The sequence below is a fragment of the Electrophorus electricus genome, chromosome 15, assembly GCF_013358815.1.
Source record: "Electrophorus electricus isolate fEleEle1 chromosome 15, fEleEle1.pri, whole genome shotgun sequence".
Lineage (NCBI taxonomy): Eukaryota > Metazoa > Chordata > Actinopteri > Gymnotiformes > Gymnotidae > Electrophorus > Electrophorus electricus.
Window position 1 is genome coordinate 11,928,130 of NC_049549.1, and position 18,587 is coordinate 11,946,716.

At 44.9% G+C, this 18,587-nt stretch overlaps 3 protein-coding genes across 4 annotated transcripts in view; 2 read left to right on the plus strand and 1 right to left on the minus strand.

Moving 5' to 3' along the window:
- The first annotated feature begins 1,324 nt into the window (after positions 1-1,324).
- Positions 1,325-7,427, plus strand: sagb (S-antigen; retina and pineal gland (arrestin) b). Its single transcript, XM_035534237.1, has 13 exons — positions 1,325-1,376; positions 1,707-1,751; positions 1,868-2,067; positions 2,325-2,384; positions 2,719-2,786; positions 3,015-3,150; positions 4,177-4,261; positions 4,392-4,464; positions 4,710-4,847; positions 4,981-5,058; positions 5,493-5,507; positions 5,658-5,715; positions 6,996-7,427. The coding sequence occupies exons 1-13, from the start codon at positions 1,328-1,330 to the stop codon at positions 7,086-7,088; spliced, it is 1,098 nt and encodes a 365-aa protein (XP_035390130.1). The 5' UTR covers positions 1,325-1,327; the 3' UTR covers positions 7,089-7,427.
- Positions 7,428-8,755: 1,328 nt separating this feature from the next.
- On the minus strand, positions 8,756-11,041 carry LOC113588547 (complement C1q and tumor necrosis factor-related protein 9). Its single transcript, XM_035534369.1, has 4 exons — positions 10,816-11,041; positions 10,440-10,520; positions 10,233-10,313; positions 8,756-9,984 (listed from the first exon to the last, which is right to left on the minus strand). The coding sequence occupies exons 1-4, from the start codon at positions 11,039-11,041 to the stop codon at positions 9,095-9,097; spliced, it is 1,278 nt and encodes a 425-aa protein (XP_035390262.1). The 3' UTR covers positions 8,756-9,094.
- Positions 11,042-13,709: 2,668 nt separating this feature from the next.
- Positions 13,710-18,587, plus strand: part of LOC113588553 (diacylglycerol kinase delta) — a 28,098-nt gene continuing 23,220 nt past the window's right edge. Inside the window, exons 1-3 of one of the 2 annotated variants that reach the window (XM_035534303.1) lie at positions 13,710-13,833; positions 17,373-17,483; positions 18,091-18,171. In XM_035534303.1, coding sequence (XP_035390196.1) covers positions 17,397-17,483; positions 18,091-18,171 — 168 coding nt within the window. In that variant the 5' untranslated portion in view covers positions 13,710-13,833; positions 17,373-17,396. Of the gene's footprint in view, positions 13,834-13,944; positions 14,016-17,372; positions 17,484-18,090; positions 18,172-18,587 lie in introns of those variants that run through there. The other variant, XM_035534301.1, reaches the window with a different exon arrangement.

Here is an 18,587-nt window from a genome sequence, read left to right on the forward strand (position 1 = left end):
TTAAAAGGCTCAGATTTGGTGTAATCCATTGTACATTTCAGGAGGTCTTTATATTGTCAAGTCTGAAAATGCATATGCCACGTTCATGATATAATTGACAGTTGGCTGTATGCTTTACCTTTGTGTTAGTGTGGAAATTGCATCTGAACGTATGCACGTTTGTGTGGTCGGGTGTCTTCTCTGTAGAGGAAATTTTGCTGACAGAACAGAACAGCACCAATCCATTGAATGTACAGCCAGAGGGTGGGGCCAACCTCACCTAGGTTACAAATGGCACCATTCGCAGCGGACCCTGACACACATCTCTGTGTGAGCTTCTGACCACACAAGCTGGTAAGTTTGTGTCATCCAGCCGCATCACTGACACATCGATTGCGGGCGGGTGGGTCTTGGTTTTGGGGTGCGGGCGTATACACTCCCACGGTCACCCCCAAAACAGTGTGTGATTGATTGATTATGTTTAACTCAAACAGACTTCAGGAGCAGTTGGGCATAGTTGCTTTAGAGAACAGAGATAATTAATTTACACTTTACCCTCATGATCAAGATGCTTTTTGTAGCAATTGAAGTAAATGTGACTTCTTGTGTTTTACTGCTTGGAGTATTTTGTAGTGTGTGGGTGTGTGAATTGCTGAATTTCTAATATGCCAGACTAGAATTAAGACTCGTCACTGGAGAAGCTGCTGCTGAGAAAACGGATGAGACGCAGACTGTGCCATTGTACTCATCCACGCCTCCTGTGAATAAGACTTGACCTTGAACACACTCTGCCTAACCCCTTGTGTGAGGAAAAAATGCAGATTTAAACTCCTGCCCTCACCAGCCCTTCCATGAAGAACCAGACAAAGTCCAGATTGCTTGTTTGATCGAGTGTGTCCGATGGATCTCGAGTGTGCGCACAAAACAGACGGAGTGGCATTTGAGATTAAGATGAACTTCATGTCTGTAATTAAGTCATGTTTGCTGTGCAGGTGACATCATGAGTCCTAAACACACTGTTTACAAGAAGTTCTCCCACGACAAATCCGTAAGCATTAGACCCCACATATATGTAAAAAAAAATTTGCTGAGTTCTGTTGTTGGGCTGCTAGTGATGTTTCCTGGTTTATGTCTGTACTATTTATGTCTGCACTATTAAGGGGCGGCTGAGTAATCTGTTGTGAGCTCAGTGATCTTGTTTCATTGCTTCCAACAGGCCTTCTCCTTCCCTGGTGTGTTCAAATGTGTATTCACGCATCCCTTCATTGTGTCATTTGCTGGTTTTGCCTTGCTTGCTTCTGTTACTGCTGTGTTACAGTTGTGTGTGATGTCACAGGTGGGCGTCTACATGGGGAGGCGGGACTTTGTGGACCACTCTGACTCGGTTGATCCTGTTGGTAAGCTTGCTTGTCCATCACAGCTCCCCTGGTCAAGCAGAAGTGTAATGTGGTCTTGCTAGTGTACTGATGACACTTCATGCAGACTCTGTGATTACACTGACTAATTTAATGGACTGGTTGATTATACTGAGAGAGTGATTAACCTGAATGAACGACACTGCTGCTGTTTGCGCTCATAAACCATAATTTATCCATCTCTCTGCAATCTGACCTGGGCCAGTACCTTCATTTATTTTTTATTAATTTTTTTTCTCTCTCTCAATCTTCTTGTTAATTTCTTGTGGTGTGTGTGTGTGTGTGTGTGTGTGTGTGTGTGTTACCAATCAGATGGTGTGGTGCTAATCAATCCAGAGCAACTAAAAGGAAAGAAAGGTGGGAAAAGACATTCATTACAGTCCCTCAGGAGAATATTTCTCAGCTCCACTTCCTCTGTCAAAGTGTGTGTGTGTGTGTGTGTTTGGTGAATGTGTCTGTGTGGCCCATCCTAGTCTATGTTATGTTGTCTTGTACGTTCCGTTACGGGCGCGATGACATGGACGTACTGGGGATGGCATTTCGGAGGGATGTTTTCCTATGCACACGACAGGTTTACCCTCCGCTGCAGGACAGAGAACGCTGCGTTCACACCAGGCTGCAGGAGAGGCTGCTGCACAAGCTTGGGCACAATGCCTACCCCTTCTTCTTCGAGGTAGGCCTGAGAACTTAACTCATGGGGTAGTCTCCTCTGGGCTGCTGCGGTAATGCTGGGTACTGTAGTCTCCTCTGGGCTGCTGCGGTAATGCTGGGTACTGTAGTCTCCTCTGGGCTGCTGCGGTAATGCTGGGTACTGTAGTCTACATTGAGCTGCTATAGCGATGATCTACGTCTGGTTTTATTTTGAGCTATAGTCATCATGGGTTCTGTTTTCTCCCACTCTTGACTTAGAAATTTTTTTGTGTGCTTCAGTTTCCAGATAACTTGCCATGCTCCGTGGGTCTGCAACCAGCACCTACTGATGTAGGAAAGGTAAGACATAACAGGAACCTATCACATACACACTTTTTCCCATAGTGAAATTCACAGCATTATAGTGCTAGCACAAAAATTATCTAATGCACCAGTATTACAGTACAGACACCAACATTGCAAAACTGACACATTATCATCTCAGTACTGTCTTCAGTGCTAACATATCAACATAACAGCACTGACACTAGAAATGACAACAGTAACTCTGGCATTATAACACATACGATTGAACTTTTAACCATTTTATTACAATAGTACTACTACTGCTTATTCCAAAACAAACTTACACATTTGTGTGTGTGTGTGTGTGCGTGTGTGTGTGTTCGTTCAGCACTGTGCAGTGGAGTTTGAGGTGAAAGCCTTCTGTGCTGAGAATCAGGAGGAGAAATCCCATAAGAGGTAAGACCTGTAAACTGTGATGGTTCTCGGGTGCCTTGCTTGTTTTCAAAATGGGGCAACAACAGAAAACATGCAGTTTGACCAATGGGTCATTTGCAGTGTCCAGACAAAGAATGAATTAGAAAACCCTCGTCCAGCCGGTCAAACAGAGGTGTGGCTTTCCATATAGTTTAGCTGTCTTATTCTCACACTTTCATACCCTTTGCTTCTCCCTCTCTGTCCCTGTAGGAGCTCAGTGCGTTTGGCTATCAGGAAGGTACAGTATGCTCCCAACAAGAAGGGTGTGGTTCCTTCCAGCGAGACTGCCTGTGAGTTCATGATGTCAGACAGGCCACTGCACATGCGTGCTACTTTGGAGAAAGAGGTGGGACTTCCTCCACTGTTGCTATGGTAATCGCTAACCTCCACCAGGAGATCTACTTCACGTCAGAGTTCAGCTCCAACCCAAACACCACTGACTTAATAAACACTAGACAGATTCAGAATGCTTGCCCTCTGTTTCAATAGGCTCGGCCCATGGCAGTTTGCCACCGGGTGGCGCTATTTCTGCCTAGCTGACTTCTGTCGTGTTAACCAATACATCTGCTTCTGAAGTCATGTAATGATCAGTGATGTGTTCAAATCCCCTTGTACACAAACCCTATTTTTAATGTAGCTTAACCAGCTAAATGCAATAGATGTAAATGATTATTAAGCCAAAGTATTTTAGTGTGATTACGTCAGTCTACTAAGCAGTTAATAAACCTACACAAACATTCATACACACACACACATGCACATTTGTCATGTGAACAGACAAACATTATTCCCATTTCCTAACAACATCTTCCTGTTTTAATTTTCCTGTGTAGGAATTAGTTTAACAAATGCAGGAATGTTTTCTGGAGGGTGTTTTGGAAAGATATTTCTGAGTAGCAAGATGGGCAGAATACCAAAAGTCTCTACTAGTTGGCTGCTGCTTCACGCTGAGAGGCTGAACCCTGTCTTTTTTACCGATTCTCAGACTATATATATGATGTGGGTGTGAACTGGGCTCTGCAGGTGATCACTGTTGCAACAGTCTCACTGTGCTACAGTCATAGTGGCGTCATTATGGCACCCTCTGCATGACGCATTTCAGCATTTCTGAGTGGAACATGTAAATTGAATGTTTGTCTAATTTTCGAACCTCCAGGCTTGCAAACCTTACAGGACCATTTCAAATCAGACAGTGGTAGCTCAGCGGTTAAGGTGCTTGACTAGTAATCAGAAGGTTGCCAGTTCAAGCCCCACCACCCCCAAGTTTCCATTGTTGTGCCCCTGATCAAGACCCTTAACCCTCAGTTGCTCAAGTTGTTTAGTCATAATTGTAAATCACTTTGGATAAAAGCATCAGCATCTTGTTCTGCAGACATATTATCATGGGGAGCCCATCAACATCACTGTGGACATTGATAACGGCTCCAACAAGGATGTGAAGAGCATCACAATCTCAGGTAAGCAACTCTCAACTTGCACACCACACCATGTACCCAACATGCCTACAACGCACAAACACAAAACATGCACACACCCTCACACAAACACCCACCATTCTATCTCACACTCTCTCTCTCTCTCTCACAGTGGAGCAGATAACCAATGTGGTCCTGTATTCCAGTGATAAGTACGTTAAAACTGTGGCATATGAGGAAAGCACGTAAGTCTCAGACACACACACACACACACACACACTGCTCTTGAACTGCTAAATGGCTTCTAATGCCTGTATTAAATTCTATGTTTTAGTGTATTAGTTTCAGAATAAGTATTTGAGATTTTTTCTGATGGCCAGCACAAATGTCCCTCACAGATCACAATCAGTGGTCTTAGATTACATCTAACACACATTCACTTATAATGCCTTTACGGCATCCCTGATTGTTACTAATGTTACTGCCATAGAGACACTGTGCCATCAGGAACCAGCCTAAAAAAAGTCTACACCCTCTGCCCGCTATTGGCTGACAACCGTGAAAGGCGTGGCCTGGCACTGGATGGGAAGCTAAAGCATGAGGATACAAATCTCGCCTCTTCTAGCATGTGAGATCACACTGCAGGGTGTCATAGGACATGTAGTTCACAGAGCAACAGGACTGTAATGGCGGTGTGCTGTACCTGTGTGTGTGTGTGTGTGTGTGTGTGTGTGTGTGTGTGTGTGTGTGTGTGTGTACAGAGTGAAGGCAGAGGTGTTAAAGGAGATTCTGGGTATGCTGGTGTCCTATAGAGTGGTGGTTAAAGCCACTGCTTCTGGGTGAGTTGTGCGTGCACGTGCATGTGGTGGTGTGTGCGCTCAAACCCACTGTCCTCGCTTGTCACTTTACTTTTTTGCATGCTCCACTCAGCTGTCCCTCATTATAGGAAACACTGAGAAGTTGTCAGAGGAGTTTCCATTAAACTAAGTAGAGGTGGTAGTGCAAATGACAATAAACCATCAGCTCACTCACTTCAGGAGGCTGTCACACTAGCCAAACATTGTGAAAACGTGCAACAGAATCAGAGGGGGCTAGAGGGATGAGTGTGAAGCAATGTATGTGTGAGAGAAGGTTTATTATTCGTACAAATACTATTCTCGTGAATATTACATATACAATATATTATACTGTGTTTGTTCTCTACAATAAATATTATTGTGTAGTGTTTGCTTGTGATTTGTGGTAACAGGCCTCTCTGATTTTGTTTTGACAGTATGATTGGATCAAGGTAAGTGTGGAATTTCAAATGTGGATTTTCAAGTGTGGATTGAGCCATCACTTTCATATGGAGTGTGTGTGTGTGTGTGTGTGTGTGTGTGTGTGTGTGTGTGTGTGTGTGTGTGTGTGTGTGTGTGTGTGTGTGTGTGTGTGTTTTCAGTGAGGTTGCTGTGGAGGTGCCATTCTTACTTATGCACCCCAAGCCTGAAGGTGAGCTGGTTAGCTACATTCATTCCAGTTAGCTTTCCTGCTAGCCTCCCTTAAAGCCTTCCTCTTAGAATTCCTGTTGATTGAGATCAAAATGGAATGATGTTGGAAAACTTAAAATGTTTTGTTAACTGAGTCTGGGAGAAACTATATGAAGTCTGTAATCTGTGTGAGAAATCTGACCCCATGCATCCACCCTTCTTAGTCATTTTTTATATCCACCCAGTTTATAAAAATGAATCAGATGAGCTTGATATTGTATGGAAGTCACAATACATGAAAGAAACCCAATTCTACAGAGATTATACGAGGAGACGCTCTCAAAACCCATGGCATTGTTTAAATGGTAATATCAAATTCAACTGGCCAACATTCTTTTTAAGCAGTTTTAACTCTTGGTGGTTTGTCTAATAAAAGGAATGTTTAACAAAGTTGGTGGACAATGGAAAGAAAAATATGGTCATTATTTGATGAACAACAGCAGCAATATCTTATCTTTATAATCTGTGCATAAAATTGAACATGAATCCAGCTGTCCTGCAGTTTAATACACTGCTATTTGTAGTTTGATGGGGCTCGATCAGCCTTTCGCAAAGTGGTTATGGGCAGAGCAGACAGACCATTCTTCAGTGCTTAGTAAAATCACACCTTTCTCTTTATCCCTCCTCACCGTCCTCTGGGATTGTTACAGTTAAAGACAGGTGAGCAAAACATTTTCTTCATTATGAGTCCAGTCTCCCACTGGAGACGACGGCTATCCATTTTAAATAAGCAGTGTGCGTAGAAGGCAGACGCGCTTCCTGCCTGTTTACGGCGTTCACAGGTGGAGCCGCGGCAGCCAGGTTGGGCGGCTTCGCTGCCCCTCCCTGCCCTGTGCACCGCTCTTCCCGACCTGATCTGGAGCTTTATGTAGTTTCGGGTTTCGGCGTCTTGTTCCGCTCGTGTGTCTCACTTTCTCTCTCACTTTCTCTGGCCACCGTGTGAGACACGTGTGGAATGGGCATGCGCGCGCACGAGATCCTGGGCACGTGTCCAGGAATTCTGTGTTGCTTTCAACGCTACCTGTGTCTTCATGGTGTGACACCCTCCCCTAGGCCGCTTGCACCCTGTATGAGAGCACTGAGGCCCATGCAGCAAGAAACACAAGCACACAGGCTTCCTTTTCTATGGTCGGCTTAGATGTCTCAGTTTCTCTCCTTCTTATCGTGTCTTTCCATCATGTCTGCCCTAGTTAATTATGTATCCAATGGCCTCGTTGTATTTGTATTATTTGCCGTGTGTGTGTAGCGAGGCTGATGTGGACCTGGTCTTTGAGGACTTCAAGCGCTCGTGCCTGAGGGGCATCATCAGCGATGACGACGATGACTCCCCCGCTGAACCGTGAGGGACAGCTCAGCACGGACACACACACCCGGCGCTGCACTCGACTCCTGCTTGAGGAGGGTCATCAGTGCTTATTAGTCTTCATAGGAATATGCACCGTAAGGGCTTGTATTCGTATCGCTAGAGACGACAGCCCTGGGGCTGGAGAACGGCAGGTGTGAAGGTTAACTGGATGCATGTGTAGCTGTTTTAAGGCTGATGTTGCTGAATGGGAATTAGGAAGGTATGCCGGTGTGGAGCTGTCGTTGGCTCAGGCTGGCTGGGTTGAGTAGGAGGGAGCCTCAGGTGGAAGGATATGGATGTGGCTGCTGTAGCGTTTTGCTGATTAAAGCATTAAATAAAGCAAATTGTTCACAGAATCTGCCCCTTCTTTCCCAAGGTCAAGGGAGTGTGTGTCTGTGTGTGTATACAACATATGTATTTTACCCAAGCTCTGAAAATGTTCATAAGCAAACGTGCGTGTGTGTGGTGCACTGCACAACTCTACCTTACTTAAGGTTAGAAGTTACACCACCTACTAAATGCCAATAGCAGAAACGCACATGTGGCAGAGTGCATGAATCTGAGGAGATTCCACAAATAATCTCCAAGATTTTCACATAACATCTGATCTTTGTCACCAATATCTTCAAGTAGAATCATGAGTTTCTGTTGCTGTGTTTAGGAAAATAGCCTTACTTTGAGTTGTCGTTATGCATCTTGGTAAGAAAACAACATTTGTCCTTGTTTAATTTCATTGCACAGTTTTGTTTCACTTCACCGCAAATTCTTTTAGATGGTAATCTCAGAGATTATGCTTAATCCTCACATTTGCACGTTTATTTGTGAATGTGTACGCGGTGGGATAGAGCTGGAGTAAGAATGCTTGGCAACAACAATGCTGTTGTGTGGGCTGTGAAGGTGAAGGTGCTATGGGATGTTGCTTTGGAATAAACTACTGCAAATAAAACTGGGTGAAACATCTCTAGCCAAAACCTAATGTTTCCCATGCAGACCTGATTAAAACCAGTAGCGTCTCATATGGCCCTCCGCAGACACACCCAGGTACTCCCATAGTTCCACCCACATCCCCTGGGACTCCAATAGGAGGCTGAATGGAGAAATGTACTCAAAGTAGAGATAATCCTAACTCGACCAGTGCTGTAAAAGCTCGCATCTGAGCACACTTCCACCAGGGACCTAATCTGTGTTCTCATCTGTGGCTGATGGTGCAAGCACTCGCTGGGTTATAATACATCTTATCACATTACAGAATACCCTCAATGCGGAGCACACACCTTTATTAAAGGGAGCAGGGAACAGGTGTATGACTGGTCCCCTCTCAGTCAGCATGCATATGTTGTTTCTTAGAACAAAGCATTTGACAGTATGCAGGAATAATAAATATTCCTTGTACAATTTAGTGGCTTGGGAAAGTTTCTTAATTACTTTCTTAATCTGCAGCATTTAATTCATTGCAGCATCATGTGAAATGCATACATTCTAACTCCTAAAATGTAGGATCTTGCTCATTTAGTGCCATTATTTTAAAAGTAGTTCAAACCAGTTTAATTGACATATATTCATTGTTCCATTCACCATCAATACTCCAAATTTGTACAAATCACAGTATGTTATTTTACAAAAATGTTGATGAACTGATTTCATATTGATTTGATTTCACAAAGACTTCGAAATTATTTTATTAAATGCATGCTTTTAATCGAGTCTACTTTTGAGTGAAACAGAGCATTTATGTCATCAGTCTATTGGAAACATCTCTCTCTCATATACGTAGAGAGAGAGAGAGAGCTTCATATATATTTTTGCAGTTCTGTTCCCTGAAGTTTTGTTGCCTATATTAAATTCTAATCCCATTTCGGATATCGTGAAACTGATCTGAACTTTGGTATTTACCCTTTAAGCTGTTACAGTTTAGATATTAGGGTTCAGATTAAAAGTAGGGTTTGGGATACATAATCAGATTAAGAGGAGGTTTCAGTGTGGCACCCTAAGTGATCTTAGATCTTAGGAGTCATCCCAAGGGAAGGTGTCTGGTATTACGGGGTTGCTGACTTCTCTGCTCATTATCATATCACAGCTGTCTGGGTTGAGTAGGTACCCACTGAAGGTGCTGCTTGCCTCGCTGTTGGTGAACATTCCGTTGCTGTTGCTGTCTCGCACCTGCAGCCAAACCCAGTCACCCATGCTCAGGTGTAGCACCACCTGCTGCGAAGTGGTGCCCAAATCCGTCGTCTGTGTGGTCTTCACGACGGGCAGGAAGTTCCAGAACAGGCCAACCTTGAGGGCGCGGGTGGAGGCGACGAGGTTGTAGCTGAAGACGTAGGTGCCGTTGATGGGGGCAGTGTAGATGCCTGCCGTGGGGTTGTAGTGCTGCTGCAGGTTGTATATAACTTTCAGGAACGACACCGGCTGGCTGGGCGGTGGGAAGGACCCAGTCAGTGCAACGGAGAATGCTGACTGGACGATGGGGGTGCAGGGGCCGGGTATCCCCATCATGCCCATATCTCCCTGTTCCCCTTTCTGCCCCTTCTGCCCCTCATTGCCCTGCTGACCGGCCACGCCCACATCCCCCTTGTTGCCCTTAGATCCTTCAAGCCCTGTGTCACCCTTGGTTCCGTTCTGGCAGTTGCAATTGCCTTCTATACCGTGTTCACCTTTCTGACCCATCACACCTGGAGTGCCGGGGGCACCAATTACACCCTGGTCACCCTTCAGCCCTCTGGGACCTGGTTGTCCATTTTCCCCAGGTAAGCCAGGTGCACCCACAGGGCCAGGTAGACCTGTTTCACCCGGTGGCCCCTGAAAGATATCACGGACCTGTGGGCACTGGCCGGGGTCTCCTTTGGGGCCCGGGTCACCTATTGGCCCATTTATGCCCGGATCCCCCTTAGTACCTGAAACACACACAGTCACACCCACAGTTACGCTGAGAACTTAGAGGGCAAAAGGAAGGCATGGCCTAACCAAAAACACTGATCACCTAATTACACATCACCACATTCTGGGCAGAACATATACCAGCCCAGAAAAAAAAGATCATTCACCTTGATGGCAAATGCAAATTGAATTTGAATTCTGGCTGGATATATGTGCCAGACTGACTGGTTGTTGTGGTCTTCAGTTTGTAATTGTTTGCACTGACCTTTGATTCCTTGTTCCCCTTTGGAGCCCATGGATCCCACCAGACCGAAATCTCCTTTGTCTCCACTGTCACCTTTCTCACCTGTGTGGGAAATCAGAGGGCAGAGTTTGCGGCAATACTCTACAGGACTCACGTGATCATAGAGTTTGCTGACACACATGCGCTCTTATACATGTAGGCCTGCATGGTAGTACACAGGGGTTTTACCCTTTATCCCTTGCATGCCAACATTTCCCTGTGGCCCACCAAAACCAGTCGGCCCTTTTGGTCCGGAAAGGCCTGGATTTCCTGTTATTAACACACACACAAGCACATGCATTATACAAGTATCAACATTCTAAACTCTAAACGTTAACAAAGATGCAGCATGCTTTTTCAGTGCCAATATGGCCTGGATTCGTTTGGGTACCAGATGCTTTATGTTCCACAGGCCTGTCTAGTGACTGTTGAACTAAATATAGTGCCATCAGTTGATTATGACTGCTGTAGCTGCTGCATGTTTGCTGTTTCCAAGAAAATGCTTTCATGCTTCCAGGAACTGTACTTATGTAAACGTGTGGGTGTTGGTATAGGAGGAGTGTACCTTGTATTCCGCGGTCTCCTCTCTCGCCTTTCTCCCCTTTTTTGTGGGTGCAGGTAGAGCACATACAGAACCACGGCATCTGGCTGGCGAAATTCTGGTCCGGAGACTGCAGGTAAATCTCGCACAGCGACATGTCAGGCAGCGGTGGTGGTGGTGGTGGCGGTGGTGGCGATGGTTGCAGTGGTGTCTCCGGCAGGCTGGTGTTGATCGAGGGAAGCTGTGACATGCAGCTGACCGATACAAAGTAGACCACTAACCAAAAGGGTCTCCACATAATCTAGAACAGAGGAAGGACGACGTTGGTCAGAAGGGTTTCACTGTCTGAGGTTTTGCGGCCACTTCATACGCTGTACTGACTTGTGTAGAACCCAAAGCTTGACCAACCAACAGCTAAAACTGTCATTACGACCACACTGTGATGCTTTTGGGCTCTCCTCAACCTACAGGCTTTTATGATGCTCCCAAACTTGTACTTTTCTTCAAGATGAGAAAAATCTGCAGATTTATTTTCTAATAAAAACAAACAAATAACAACAAGGTCTGTTAATTGCCTCCTAGGTGTGGAAGTAAAAAAAAGTTCATGTGAGCATCTGTGCTTCAGTACAATGGCATCAACATTCCAGCAGGACTGCAGCCTGGTATGGACTCGAGTCTGAGAGAGTGAACAGCTTGGCTGAGGAGAGGCTGAAACCTCAGTGGGTCAGTACTGGGTCAGCAGTACCATGCCAAGTCACAGCTCACCTTCAAAACATTTACATCAATCTCCTGAAAGGATGAGACCAAAATTGCTGTGTATCCAAACGCCAAGACACCATCCCCTCGCCCAAAAACACACTTGTGTCTTTCAATTAGAGACCAGGCATATTCATGTAGCCCACAGGCCAACATCCACAGTGCAGGACCCCACCCCAAGCCTCTACCATCTACCCCAATGCCCCCTGCTCTCATGTCCCCAAACCCCAACCCTCTTCTCCACTGCCCCGTCCCCGTAACCCCAACCCGATACCCTCTACCACTGCCCCCTGCCCCTATCCCCTGTCTGGTTCCATGACTCAGCAGCAGTACTGCTGCCACTCACCGCCTTCCAGTCGTGACGCATCTTCCTCAGCATGAGTTCAATCAGCAGGTCCCACCGGCCACACTTATAGCCCGGAGCACAGACACACCCAGCCCACGTGAAGCTGGGTGGCCACAGACGCTGCTATGCTGTCCACATTCACGTTCCCTGACCTCATTCACAAATAGAGACAGGGAGAAAGCACACTCATGGAAGCATGTAATGGGAGAGATGCTCTGGTCCTGTGGACACTGGTTCCTCTGGGAACCACTGTCCTCTGCTTCACACAGACAGCACTTGCACAAAGCCAACCTGCCCTGACTCCCCTAATGGCTGACCCTATTTCCAGGGCTCTGCTCTTCTTTGTGCTGGGTCTTTATGTCCCCCACTGCTTTATCTTGAAGCTCTCCCACGCAGCTCTGTTACCCAGCATGCCCTGCGGACCCGTGCCCCACATGACCTCCTGGTTATAGATACACCCTCACCATTCTACCTACAGTGTTTTGTTTCATCACAGAACTTCCCAGTCCGCAGAGGGCTATGTTTCTACATCCAGCACACACACACACACACACACACACACACACACACACACACACAGACACACACACAGACACACACACACAGACTATTACTTCATTTTTCTTCAGTGAATGTAACAGGTGTGGACATAACATTGATAATTAATAATTAATATATAACTGCTGTGTAATTAGCACATTATTCAGGTTCATACAGAACGATGATGCAGATAGAGTTTACATTCATTTAAAAATGTCTGATCTAAAATGATCTTTATTCTATGACATTGCATTTCTGTCTTGTTCTGTCCCATCACATTCAGAGGTGATTATTAACCTTCTGCAAGATTCGCACACAGTGTAATCTACTTTGCTAATTTTCTAAAACAGTGCTTATGTTGTTTATTTGTTCACATTCATGGTCTACATTATTCATTTAATTCATTATCTATGGAGGTTTAGACACTTTCAAATAATTTAGAGTTTTATCTTCTGTGTTCTGCACTATGCTTAATGAGTTAGTGGCCTATTCACACATAAGCCCTATAAACAACATTTCCTAGTTGTATCTCTTATTATTTAAATATTGCCTAGCTAGTAATAAATTCTGTTCTAGTCCATTCCTTTTTAAAATCCTTACACTCTTTATTCTTTAAATAAAAAATTAAATAAATGTCGTGCCTGATCCTATTTGGTGACTCTCCTGTGCCGGACCGACCCGCGGGGATTATATTGATATTTTTCTCCTTTTCCCGCAGGAATCCCGCAGGAATCCTGTGGGATTTCTGTGGTGTCATCTAATACACTTAAACCCAGTATTCTCAAGTCTCAATGTATCGCTGCTTATGGATTTACCTGCAACGCTGTTCTCTTTAGGGATTTAATCTCTCTTTCCTCTATTAAACCCTCCATCCTGACAAGAAACCTACATTCCTCCCGGTACCGCAATCACTCCAACACCCTCGCAGTAACCGAAACACCCCCGAATGTCTGCACAAACACCCGGCTGTTTGTCATTTAAACTGACGGGCCTATTCAAATATTTTATTCAACTATATAAAACATTTTGAACAAACTAACAAACCGGGTTAGTTAATTGTGTTAGTTAACTCTGTCAATACTGTTTCATTATTTTTTACGCGCTTTGTTACGCCGAAAATGTAACCCATTTAAAAATCATCTTCTGTCCACAGAAGGGCGCTGGCAGCCTCAAACTTGCGGCTGCAATAACCTGCCGTAGCCGAATAGCGGCGCTAAGCACTCCGCTACTGTAACACGTATGATAGCCTGGGGGCAAATGTAAGGATGGCGGCGGCGGTTGGTGCCGAGGCCGGTGCTAGATGCTTGGAGGAATCTTCGGATAGTGAACCCGAGCAGGAACATGGGTCTCCCCAGAAACTAATCCGCAAAGTGTCAACGTCGGGACAGATCCGAAGCAAGGTAATGTTTCCGCTCCGGTGAAGTAACTGGGCTCCGAGATGCAGAGTTAGTCGGTGCTGCAGCAAAAGCTGCATTTGCCTCTGACCACTATGGAGCCACAGTTATCTCCCAGGCCAGCCAACAGCCTCGACATTTCCTGTGGAATTTGGCCCCCGATTCGCTGGCAGGACGGCAGTCACTGTGTGAGTGAGTCGTGTGCGGTTTTACATATAACGGTACTGCGGCGAGCCTGAAACTCGGACGAGCTTTTGGTGCGTGTTTTCTCCGGTTTTTTTCCCACGCAAAAGCCGAGCACTCTGAATTAGCTAGCTACAGATATACACTTTTCGCTTTTGGAAACCCATATAGACTTTTGCACGTTCTTGCAAAACGATTAAATAACTTATAAGGCGTCCCCCCCCCGGTCGAAATCTCCGAACTTTGCACGGAATAGTTCCCTATTCGTTATGCTTGAACAAACATTTCAACTATGCCATTCAGAAATGGAGGTGTTTAGATGGGTCTAGGTGAACCAGCTCAGTTCTTTTGTCGTGCATTGGCTGTTTGAGTTCATCCGCTTGAGATGAGCCGTGCCACGATTTTGTTGAGCAGACAGTCCAACGCTGGCGGTGTGTGTTATCTGAACGTGCGTCGTATGTACGTTTAATGCTCAATGATTTGCGGGCGCGATGGTCGACGTGTTGTCTACGGCTCGTTGAGACGTACTGGACCGATTCCGTCTGCTGTAGCTAGCTAACTTAAGGCAGACAGTTGCAGACTCGCGTTTTTTTTTAGTATTTCATTGTATGTGTGTGTGTGTGTGTGTGTGTGTGTGTGTGTGTGTGCACGCTCGCGCGTGTGTGAGAGAGAAAGAGTAAAGGTCATTATTTTGTTCAGTCAGTACAACCATTTGAGGATGAGATGAAAGGGTCAGTTCTGAAGGCTTGTGAGTGAGAGGGAAAAGTTTGTGTGTGTGTGTGTGTGTGTGTGTGTGTGTGTGTGTGTGTGTGTGTGTGCGTGTGCGTGCGTGCGTATGCGCGCACAGATGGACTGTAGGTGCAGAATATCAGCAGCCTCGAAGTCTAAAATTGGCTACTTTGATTTCACACACCCAGGGCCTTTAGTCTCATCATGTTCAGTCTCTCTCTCTCTCTCTCTCTCTCTCTCTCTCTCTCTCTCTCTCTCTCTCTCTCTCTCTCTCTCTCTCTCTCTCTCGCTCTGGCCGGCTCAAACGCACAAAGGGGGTGCAGAAGTACCACAGTGACATTCACTTTAAAAAAAAAAGAGAAAGTATGTATGTATGTATGTATGTATGTGTGCGTGTGCAAGATAACAGGTCAAGTTTCTGGTGTGAGAATTACTAGTCTGTGCACACAGTGGAAGTGGGTTTGTGTGTGTGTGTGTGTGTGTGTGTGTGTGTGTGATAGAGAGAGTGCTGGCAGTTGTGTGACAATTAAACCGCACTTTCATGCTCAGTAACACACCGAAACTCTCTGAACAACTTTATCGTGGCATTTACTGTCAGCGCAAACCACTGTAAGAAGGTCATTTGTGTGTGTGTGTGTGTGTGTGTGTGTGTGTGTGTGTGTGTGTCTGTGTGTGTGCAGGGTTGATTAATTTAGAGGTTCTCCACTGTGTCACATGGAGTCTTACAGAGAGCAGGTTTGGAGATATGTATCTTAGATTGTGTGTTACGATGTGTGTTACACTGCATGTTACACTGTATTTGTCATGAGATGTGGTGTTTTGTATTGTTTTTAAAAAAGTTACATCTTTGTTATTTCTTTTTTGGGTTTGCTGTTAGACCAGGCTGTATTGGGGATGTTGAATATGGTACTATAGCTGAATATTCTGTGTTTTGTGTTTTGAGTGCTGAATATGGTGCTACATGGTATTTTAGAACATAGCCTGCAACACCCTTCATAGCGTGTTGGCATGTGGCAGTTTAGGGTTAGATTTCGCTAATCCTACCGCTATCACCCTAGCACTATTCGCTGTGATTAGACACTGCTTCCCCTGTATTCTCAAACATTCAGTTAATTTGTATTTGTTTAGGGGGAGGACTGGTTAGAAGTAGGTATGATTATTTTGATTCTTTGTTGCTGGAGTTAGATGGAGATTGGGTCAGAAGTTAAAACCTGCACTCCAACTGCACATTTGCACCCATCAATGGGTTCTGTTCTTTGCCTCCGTGCATAGAACAAAATGCACTGTGTTTGGCAGAAGCGAGCCGAAAAACAGAGATGTCACTTTGTACGAGTCCGAGTCAAGTCTTTAGTCTTTGTGGTGCGAGTCCGAGTCAAGTCTTTAGTCTTTGTGGTGCGAGTCCGAGTCAAGTCTTTAGTCTTTGTGGTGCGAATCCGAGTCAAGTCTTTAGTCTTTGTGGTGCGAGTCCGAGTCAAGTCCTGTGTCTCTAGAGTCCAAGTCAGTGCAAGACAATGACAGTAGGAGACTGGAGCGTGTAACTTCAAAAGGTAGCGACTGCTTAACTGCTTGAGCTTACTAGATTTGTTATCTATTGCTCTAACTGGCTGACAAGAATCATTTTCATCCCAACTACAGGCTAGGTAGCTAGCGAGCTAGCATGCTTGCTGCCCGTACTAATCTTTCTGTGTGTTTTAAGATGTCCCTTTGCCAGCGTACTGTACTACGATGCTGCAGCTAGCACTTTGACGATGTCCTCCTGACTCCAAGATTTTGTATCCAAAGGTGATGATTAAAGATGCGTTGTGTGTTCACGCCGAATTTATCGTCGGCGTGAGAGCCGAGAGATGGAAAGAATTAAAATGACTGAACATGACCGTTTCATAACTGACAAGACGCAAGACGCTCGCGTGAGATCAGACAGAAAATTTGTATTCAGTAGTTTCTTTCCCCCATGCTTAAGTTTTACGATCCTAGTTACGAGTTGAGTCACGAGTCGGTTAAGTAAAAGTCCGAGCCGAGTTACGAGACTTTCGAAATATGTCAGAAGTGTGACTCCAGTCACTATCTCTGGTGAACACAGACAATGATAATTCCTACCGACCCACTTCCAGTGGAACGGTGATTCCAGTGGAACAGGACTTCTAGTGAAATGGCATTCACTGTAGTCATCTGCATTTGGGAAGTTCCCGCATTACTGCTTCACTTTCCAGACCCCATTTTATACACACTACAGCAACTGTTGATTCGTTTTCTGGAACTGAAGCAGCATGTGTGTTACATTCATCAGGGTATAAAATTTGTAGATTATAGATGACACAGCAGGTTGTTGTATGAGTATTACGGTATGGTGCGTTTTAATATTCCCACACGGTTTGTACTGACCGATTGCGTTGGTTCAAAGACTTGCGTACCCAGTGAAAACACTAACAATGTGTTTCTGTGTGTGTGTGTGTGTGAGAGAGAGCTGATATGGCTCATAATTTACATCACATTGTGCATGGTGGGGTGGGGGTTTGATCACACTGAACAGGTCATAAAGAATCTTCTGTCTGAATGAGGCAGGATGGTGATGATTAGGGTGGGACATGCTGCACTGTGATGGGCTGACTACCTGCTCCTCTCTCTGTCTGCAGACGGTTCTGAAGGAGGGCAAGCTGATGAAACAGACCAACTCATTTCAGCGCTGGAAGAGGAGATACTTCAAGCTACGGGGACGAACGCTGTACTACGCTCAGACAGCAAAGGTCTGCCGCTCACCCACACAGCCCACTGATTTGGGGGCAACATATTACTGCCTTTTTATTTATTCTTTTACTTTGTTATAACCAATATTTTAATTACAGTATGATTGGCGACTATGTTAAGCTCCAAGTTATCATGAGCCATATATAATCAAACATCTGCCAAGTATAATTACAAACTTATCTTGTTCCTACATGAAAGAAAATCTGATGAAATGATTCAGTGGCCATTACTGATCTTTTAAACACATCTGTTAGAAAGGTATTATGACTGTCATGTCATATGTTGTCATATAAAACACTTAGAAAGCCATAAAATAATTGAGTAAATCAGAATCTTGTTAAATGAAATTAAAATCTTTTCTTATTTATAAATTGCAACATGGATATTAACTTGGTGAATCATTAGCCCACTGGCTGACTTGCAGAAGTACACCCCTTGCCATAACCGAACATGTCTGTCCAGTCTCTTTGCTCTCTTGGACAGGGAATCCTATTGGAACATAATCTGAAATCCACAGAACACACTTAAGCTGATTTGCTTTGGTTGATGACACATGATTGGTTGATGTTAAGGTGACTGATCATGCTATGACTGTGCTGTTTGTAGTCGATCATCTTTGACGAGGTGGATTTGACTGATGCCAGCGTAGCGGAATCCAGCACCAAGAACGTCAACAACAGCTTCACTGTAAGTCACACACACACACACACACACACACACACACACACACACACACACACACACACACAGACACCTTCACTTATCTTACTTTCGACCATTTTGGATGAGGTATGGTGTCTTTCACTCATACCCCTCTAGTGAGAGGTTCTCAGACTCAGAGTGGGCCGAAGTGTTGCTGACACAGTTCATGTATCACCAACACACTCATTAACACACGGTTCACGTTTCACTAACACGCTCACTAACAAACGCATGGTACACGTTTCACTAACACACTAACATGCTCAGTAACAGTCACAGTTCATGTTTCACTATCACACTCACTAACACACTCACGGTTCATGTTTCACTAACACTGACATGCTCACTAACCCACTCGAGGTTCATGTCTCTCGAACAGGCTCATGGTTCATAACACACTA